At 46.0% G+C, this 8,915-nt stretch overlaps 1 protein-coding gene across 2 annotated transcripts in view; it reads left to right on the top strand.

Annotated features, from left to right (window-relative positions):
• The first annotated feature begins 173 nt into the window (after window positions 1-173).
• The window catches only part of DMGDH (dimethylglycine dehydrogenase), a 214,800-nt gene continuing 206,058 nt past the window's right edge, over window positions 174-8,915 (top strand). The window contains exon 1 of one of the 2 annotated variants that reach the window (XM_029575513.1): window positions 174-617. In XM_029575513.1, coding sequence (XP_029431373.1) covers window positions 514-617 — 104 coding nt within the window. In that variant the 5' untranslated portion in view covers window positions 174-513. The remainder of the gene's footprint in view (window positions 618-8,915) is intronic. The other variant, XM_029575505.1, reaches the window with a different exon arrangement.

Raw genomic sequence — 8,915 nt, 5'->3', positions numbered from 1 at the left:
CTCCAATTGGAGAATAGTCCATTCCTCCCCACCCCCCCCTTCAGGCCCTGCTGCTGGGCTCTCACTGATTGAGTAGCAACTATAACGCGATTAACTCTTTCGCTTCGGATCTGCACTTTCATTAAATCGGTTGCTCTAGTACAAATGTTAAAGCAAATTTCTGAAATTGCAATGATGCTTTAAAACTTAACTAGTTCAGTTTTACTTAGTATCTGTATGCAAGTCTTCAGAGTCGATTAAAAAATCAGTTATACACATTGAACGCTTGTGGGTTTTTCTTTGTTTTATATATATATAACAATTATAGATATACAAAATTGATTAAGAATCAGCAGAAAACAGCAAATCGAGTTCCTTGCCTGAGCTGTGTGGACTGTGGGAGGGGTGCGTGTACTAACTGGAGTTAGGTTAGTAAGGGAAGGCGTAGGGGAGGGGGAGCTGCCCTCTGCACATTAGTTTTGCCTGTCAAGCGAGCAGCGTTGTAAACCAGCTGCTTCCAGGCGCTGAGCTGCCATGCTTCGGTTCTCTTTGAGGCGCTTTCAGCCGCGGCTGTTCTCCCAAGATAGGGGCGCTCCGGCCGCTCTCCTGCGGACTCTGAGCAGCTCTCCCCCAGGCCGGTGAGTACCAGGCGTTGCGTGTCTGTGACTGGAGAGGATTCAGAAATGTTTACCCTAAGTAAGCGCTACCACCCCCTCTAGATCTTCCCCCATAAAGTTGGCTGTATGTTTCAGCAGAAACGCTTTCGGTGTGGGGCGGGGGAGGCAGAACAACAAAAAGGAATACAGCAGACCAAAATAAATCATAGAAATAGTTACAAAAACACAGGCCGACGCAGAGCGCACCTTTCTGCCTGCATTTGAACGTGTATTTTCTGGCCGCAAAACTTTGTGCCAATGTAGCAAGGAAATGTGCGTTCCTAAAGGGACTGCTTACAGCTCTCGCATGGAAATACCTTCAAATGAGGGTATTAAGCAGTACCCCGGATGCAGAGCGACTGCATCTGACTAGTGGGTCTTTCTTAGCACTGGAAACTTAACTCCTAGATCAGGGCTGGAGTTAAGTTTCCAGGGCTATGAAAAAAAAAGTAAAAAAAAAAATCAAGAGCTCTCCAGGTAAGTGCAGGCAGCCCTACCCCTTAACCTGATAATAATTAATGACTTATCTGGGTAGGTGGCAGTGGCATCCACTTAGCTGGATAAATACTGATTTATCCGGCTATCTGGCAGTGGAAAACAGCTGCCAGATATCCAGATACGTCGGTACTTATCCGGATATCTGATGCAGTTACTGCTAGTTAGCAGGGTAAGTACTTACTGCATTGGGAGTTAAAATAAATCTGGGTGTTAAAAGAGTGCCCAGTTTAATGCCCAAATTACAGCTTCTGCCTATTAGTCATTAAAATCCTGGTGAGGACGTACATGACCCTGCATCCCAGTAGGCACTCATAACTGACTGTTTTTTCAGGGCAGGTTGTGTTAGCCATGGTTTTATACCACTGAATGTATGGACTTGTCAATCTGCTTTCCTTGGGAGATGCTTTGTACCCATCATGCCCCTAAAACAGTGATTTTAAAATTGTATTTGCTTTTACTTACTTACAATTATTTTGACATATTCCTTTTGAATTTGTGTTGAGGAGTCTCTCCTCCCTTTTATTTACAGTTTTATTTCATTTATTTAGATTTTTATTTGTTTGGGGTATCCAGTGTGGCAGTTACAGGTAATTCGGTTGGTGGCTCTGCAAGGGGAAAAGAGGGCAGACCCAATCAGGTTCAGGCACAAGGCCCCTGCCCAGATATGATAAGTTACCTACCTCTTCCGTGGTCTAATTCCGAAACATGTGGTCAGATGCACAGTCATAAGAGGGTGACTATTGAGGCCCATGGTAAAGCAATGGCACAAGTTAGTGCTGATGGGGGACCCTGCGCATCCTGGGGGAGGTCTGCTCTTCCATCACTATGATACTTCTGGGTTGCAAGAATAGGACTGATATGCCACATCCTGTCCTTCAGGTTACAGGTAACCATGAAGCTGCATCAGGAAAGTGAGGAGGTGGAGGGCTTCTTAATCATCCCAGATGAGGAGGCTTTGCATACAGCATATTATGGCACTGAGTCGGTGAGGTGATTTGTATTCTGGGAGGTGGGGCATACCCACAAGGTATACCTCAAGGCAAAGAAAGCCGTCCACCATCCCTCTGCCTCCCTCCTCTGCAGCTATTGTCAATACCCCGGCAGCTGCAAGGCCTTCCACCACAAATTTCACTGGTGCCTCTCGAGGCTAAAGTCCTAGCGTCTGCGATGCTGTGCGAGACAGCACAAGCAGTCTGTAACTTGCCACAGGACAGACACATGCTGGACTCTGACTCTTCTTACATAAACTTTATTTTCCACAAGCACATTAACTAACATCAATGGCTCCCCTTTAGCCAGATTCACAATCAGTGCCTTCAGTTTTCATATTCTGACAGGAGCTGCCTTCTCCTGGAGACCCAGGCCCTGTGTTCCCACCTGGGCCCAAACTCTTATTCCTTCAGTCTGGGTACCTGTCCACAGAGCTATCAGCTTCTTTAGCTTTTATAGTGGACCAGGCTAGATGCCTTGTCCAACACTGGTTAAGGAGGATTTTCAGGGACACTCCTTCACATACCATCTCTCTTGGTTCTGTTGGGTCGCGCGTCCCTACTTCCCCTGGATGTCTCCCAAGGAAGTGCCTTCTCTCCCCAATACGGCACCCTGGCCTGAATTTGGGCTGATGCTTCTCCCATGTAGATAGGTTGTGATGAAGCAAGCCCCATTGCATCTAAATGTCCTTTCAACTTTACACGTTTTCTATAAAATTCCTTGGCCACCTTTCCACTTAAACTGGGTGTAAGGGCTACAGGGTCACAATTTGCTATTTTTGGTAGGGTCACCCTTAAACATGCCCATGTGGACAAACCATCCATTGTGCCCTTTTCTCAGCATCCCCACATAATTTAACATACATCTGGTCACTTAAACATCCTATTTTGTTTTTATTATTAAACTTAACAGCCCGTCTAATCAATCCTATTTTACATGAATCCATAAGAAGTTCTGAGTTCCAATCCTCCTCGAGGTATATTCTTTCTGGAACCTCTTCTTCTTGGACTCGTTTGTATCCTTTAGAATGTGACTGTTTCCCTGGGGAACTTCTCAGTTCTTCCTCTGGACTTTCAGAATGTGCTTACTCTGTTTTTTCTTTATTATGCTCTTTAGCAAGCTGTGGTTCTGCAACGCTATGAGAATTTTTCTCTTTTCAGACTGTTTCATTACCAACAATTTTCTCCTTCCCCTTCGTCCTGCCAGACCTGTGGGATTCTCTCTCTCACCAGCAGATGGGAGCAGAGTGTGAAAGCTTCCTTTCTGAATTCACTACCATAAAGGCTGGCCCAGCAGAGGGGAAGTCAATAGTCTCTGCCTCCAGCAGATGGGGTGGAGCACAGACGTCACTGGTCCAGCAGAGTAAGAAGGGCCATAGGGCAATGGCCTTCCCTAAGGTCATTTTCTCTAGGAGCCTGGGCTTGGGTGGGGTCCCCATGGGATAACAGCCTCCATAGGTCTGATCTTTCCACCCCAGGGCAACCAGTTTTGGTCTCCTGGTTTCCCGCCGACATCGTCTGTGAGTAACAAAAAAACAGCCTGAAACATTGCTCCCTGCCCTAGGCATGGACAAGGGGAGGAAGTGCACCAGGTGCGAGGCCTAGTGGGTCCCTAGCATCGCTGGCACTTTCTGCCGCAGTTGTGACAGCAAAAAGCAGGCCCCCGTGGAGGAAGTGGGTGGGGCTGGGCCAATTGAACAGCACGCCCCAGGGAGCGTGGCCTTTTCTCCGACTCTGAAATACGTTTCAGGGTGGTCAAGCATTCCTCTGCAGCTTCGGAGGGTGGGGCAGCCCCAGGCAAGCAGCATCAATGACTAGAGCCCCCAGGGGCGGAGGAGACTGAGTTTCCTTGGACTTCATCTTGGCTATGCACCAAGCCTACTTCCAGTTGCAAGATATGCAGAATAAGGCTCCTTCTTCATGGGAAAAGCCCAAGCCACTTTCAGGCTGGGAAGATTGGAGTCCTGAGATGGAACCTGGGGGGGTTCAGGGAGGAGGAGGGCTCTTCCTAGAAAGAGACTTCAGTTGAGGAAGAACTGGAGACTAGGGACCCAGCAGTGCATTTGTTTAGGGCAGAGGAGCTGGGGGCCTTAATTACAAAAGTCTCACAGGTCCTAAGTCTGAAAGAGGAAATGTCCAAAGCTAGAATGACGGGAAATCCCATTCTGACAGGGATTAGGAAACCTTGCAAAGCCTTTCCCATCCATTCAGCTATCCAGGATATGTTGTCAGCAGGGTGGGAGATCCTGAAGTCTAGGCTTAGAAGCCATAGAACTATGCAAAAGCTGTATCTAATAGAACAGGAGGGTAACGTAGGCTTCTAGATCTGCCTAGAGTAGATGCAGTGATCTCAGCAAAAGCAAGGAAAACTACTATACCAGTAAAACGTGGAGCAGCCTTGAAAGACCCTCAGGACAGGAAAGTGGAAATGTTACTAAAGAGAGGTTTTGAGCTTTCATCCCTGGCCCTCCAGGCAGCTATTTGTGGAGGTTATATAGCCAGGGCCCTTCTAATCTGGTCTCAACAAGAGATGCAGGACCCTCGGAGGATAGGGTGGAGTCAGCCCTAGTGGAATTGTGGCAGCCTTTGTAGCAGATACTATGTATGATCTTATTAGAGTTTCAGTAAAGTTAGCAGCAACAGAGGTCATGGCTAGGTGGCTTTTATGGCTAAAGAATTGGGCGGCAGATTCAGCATCCAAGATCAGATTAGGAAAGCTACCCTTTAAGGGGAAGGCTTCTGTTTGGAGAAGACCTGGGGAAGATCGAGGTCCCAAAGGTTACCAGAAGAAAATCCCAGAGGCTTTGTGAGGGAAGGCAACTGGAGACAGGGGCCCAGGGAGTACAGACCAAGGAGTGGTTGAGGCCAGATCTCTTGTCCAGTCAGGATCCCGGGCAGATCTCAACCATTTCATGGGAATAGATTTCCAAAGGAAGGGAACCCCTGAGTCCCCTTAGGGACAAAACCACACAATGATGGGGAGCAGCCCCAATACGTGATTCCCCAGGTAGGGGGCAGGTTACAGATCTTTTATCAGGAGCGGGCCAAAATAAGAAAGGACCAATGCGTCCTGGACATAATAAGCGAATGATATCACCCAGAATTAAGGTTCCCCTTAGATTTCTTCATTTCCTCCCCATGCAAGGTAAGCAGGGGGAGACGCAGTCATGCAGACGTTAGGTTAGTTCAGCTGCAAGCCATTATCCCAGTACTGCCCGGTCAGGAAGGCACGGGGGTATACTCCATTTATTTCCTAGTACCACAGAAGGAAGGAATCTTTCGGCCAGTGCTGGAGTTTAAGCGAGTAAACAGGGCCTTGGTAGTTCTCCATTTCTGCATGGAATCACTGGCTACAGTCAAGGCGGCCGTAAGGACAAGGGAATTTCTGGCAGCCATAGATCTGTCACAAGCATATTTTTATATTCCCATCAGGAAAGATTTTCAGCATTACTTACACTTCGACATAGCTGGTTGGCATTACCAGTTTAGGGCACTCCCCTTTGGACTGGCCACAGCACCAAGGGCCTTTACAAAGGTGATGGTAGTAGTGGCAGCCTTCTTAAGGAAGGAAGGGGTCAAAGTGCACCCTTACCTGGATGACTGACTAATAAGAGCAGACTCCCTGCAGGAAGGTCAACAGGCCACAGAGAGAACAGTTCATGTCTTGGAGAAATTGGGCTGGATGGTGAATAAGGCAAAGAGCCAGTTTCAGCCGTTTCATACACTAGTGTACTTAGAGGTACTTTTCAACACCAAGTTAGGGAGAATGTATCTAACAGACAGAAGGATAGGAGGGTTGCGGGAGCAAGTGCAAGCCCTGTCACAAGCTCCACTCCCATATGTGTGGAGCTACCTACAGGTCCTGGGCTCCATGGCAGCGGTAATTGGGGTAGTGCCATGGGCGAGAGTGCATATGTGCTCTCTTCAGGGGCACCTGTTATACAACTGGTCACCACAAAGTCAGCGATACACAAAAATCTGCCACTAACGTACCGAAGCAGGCAGAGTCTGTGGTGGTGGCTGGACTCGAACAACCTTTCTGGAGGAGCCCCTCTGGAATTCCCACAATGGAAAATAGTAACCACAGACGTGAGTCATTGGGAGTGGGGAGCACCCACTCAGGGCCAAACTGCTCAGGGGTCCTGGCCACACCAAATGGTTGTAAGTTCCACAAATGTATTAGGTTTAAGAGCAATCAGGTTGACCCTAGGCCATTTTCGATCCCAGTTAGGGAACAAAGCAGTCCAGGTCTGCTCGGAAAGGGCCACAGCAGTGGCCTATGTGACCTATTTTTAAATGGGCAGTCAGTAAGGCAGCTAGTAAGCAGTAGTTAGTGTGTTTATTTTTAAAAGTCTGTAAGGCAACTAGTAAGCAGAACTGAGTGTTTGTATTTAAAAAAAAAAAAAAAAAAAAAAAAGTAGCCAGAAGCTAGAAATAAGCTAGGAGCAGTGTATACCTAAGTAAAAAGGTTGAAAAGTTCAGTTCAGTTACTCACCTTGGAAAGGTGTTGAGGTAGTGTGATTTGGTTTGATTAGGTACCAACATTTGTTAATCAAGAGAGCAGTGAGTCATTCTGGCTGACTAACTGAAGTTAGACTGTTTGGATTTCCCAACCCTCGCTCATCCTTTAATTTATAGGCAGGTGCCACTTTCACAAAAAAAAAACAACCAACAAAAACTTTATTGAGAGTTTGAACAGTCCCTTGTAAGCTCTACCAGACATATAGTGAATTCACTAATACATTTAAAGGATGTTAATTAGACACATTCCTACTCCCATAGCAACCTAAAACTTAACTAGGAACTGAACAAAATTGAGATGAAGGCAGCAGCTCAGCAGCAAGAGGGGGGCTTCCCAGTCTTTTGCATCGAGTGTCACATGTATGATTTTTTACCCGCTGGTGAGAAGTTGTACATGTGCATGCGATGCAAAGAGCTCCTGGCTCTCAGAGAATGAGTCCGATCTCTGGAGGCTAGAGTGGCAGACCTGGAGGAGCTGAGGCAGACAGAGAGGTATATAGATGAGACCTTCAGGGACATAGTAGCCAAGTCCCAACTTCAGACTGGCAGCCCTGGTGCTGCCTTGGAGGAAGAAAGTCTCATGATTGGAGAACATCAACCGGGTGCAGCAGGAAAGGATCCTGTAGCAAGGACCTGCTCTCCAGGTGATGCATTGTCCTTTCGCACCGAGGATATCTCCCCAAGGCCTACTGCCCAGGAGGGAAGGGTTAGGTTGGCCGTCATAGTTGGTGATTCGATTATTAGGAATGTAGATAGCTGGGTGGCTGGTGGGCGTGAGGATCGCCTGGTAACATGCCTACCTGGTGTGAAGGTGGCAGACCTCATGCATCACCTAGATAGGATTTTAGAAGGTCCTGGGGAAGAGCCGGCTGTCGTGGTACATGTGGGCACCAACGACATAGGAAAATGTGGGAGGAAGGTTCTGGAAGCCAAATTTAGGCTCTTAGGTAGAAAGCTTAAACCCAGAACCTCCAGGGTAGCATTCTCTGAAATGCTCCCTGTTCCACGCGCAGGTCACCAGAGGCAGGCAGAGCTCCGGAGTTTCAATGCGTGGATGAGACGATGGTGCAAGGAAGAGGGATTCAGTTTTGTTAGGAACTGGGGAACCTCTTGGGAAAGGGGGAGTCTCTTCTGAAGGGATGGGCTCCACCTTAACCAGGGGGGAACCAGACTGCTGGCGCTAACCTTTAAAAAGGAGATAGAGCAGCTTTTAAACTAGAACAAAGGGGAACGCCGACAGTCGCTCAGCAGCGCATGGTTCGGAGAGAGGTATCTTCAAAGGATACTAATGATGCATTAGAATTAGGGCATCCCGACAGTGAGGTTCCAATAATAAGAAAAGTAGTCCAAGTGCCTGTAACTAAAAACTCACCTGAGCTAAAAAATTCTAACTTATCCCTATCAATTAAAAAGCAGAATGAAAATACAAACAAAAAACAAACTTTGAAATGTTTGTATGCTAATGCCAGAAGTCTAAGAAGTAAGATGGGCGAGTTAGAATGTATAGCAGTGAATGATGGACTGATGAAACAGCAAGGAAGGATATCTAACAAAGCCGTGGAGGCGACAATAGAGAATTAGAAGCCAAATGTCCGATCTGGATTCTTTATTAAACAGAGACACAAATCTTTGGACAAGCCCAACTCAGGCCGAGTTTCGCCCTCTTATAATGGGGCTGCAACATACAAACAGATAACAAACACACTGATAAACAAATATAAATCATAAAAAATATTTTAAAACAGACATATAAAATGGTAACATCAATAAGTGTGGTGTGACATGTAAAACAGAAAAATGATGTATGAAAACTGTTTATCTGGGAAAACAAGGAATATTATTGACTAAAAATGTATTGCTTTTACCTCAGCTTTATCATTTCAGAATTTCTGAGTTTCCGGGTTGAAAATTTTTTGCATCAATTGGTCTGAAATATGTGAATAAAAGTAAGGTTTTGAAATAAATAAAATCTTCTTTGCGAAAAAACTTTGTATTTGTGATTATTCAATCCCATCAAAAATATATAGTTTATATAAAATATATATACCTCTGGCAGATAGTGTTAGCCTGTGCCGCAGTATTATCAGAAAAAACCAAGGCTCTTCAATACTGTAAAAAATATTGAACAATTAAAAATAAAAATTAGAAAATGCACTATCCTTGTATACATTGTTAAAGAAAAGGGGGCATGGTTTCTCAACAGCCTATCTTTTATCTATGCTATTGAGAAACAAGCACTGCTCTAAAATTGAAAAAATGCCACTGTCACTCA

This window comes from Rhinatrema bivittatum, chromosome 1, assembly GCF_901001135.1.
Source record: "Rhinatrema bivittatum chromosome 1, aRhiBiv1.1, whole genome shotgun sequence".
NCBI lineage: Eukaryota > Metazoa > Chordata > Amphibia > Gymnophiona > Rhinatrematidae > Rhinatrema > Rhinatrema bivittatum.
The sequence above is the reverse complement of the archived record's forward strand: the minus strand, read 5'-3'. Positions and strand labels throughout refer to the sequence as shown.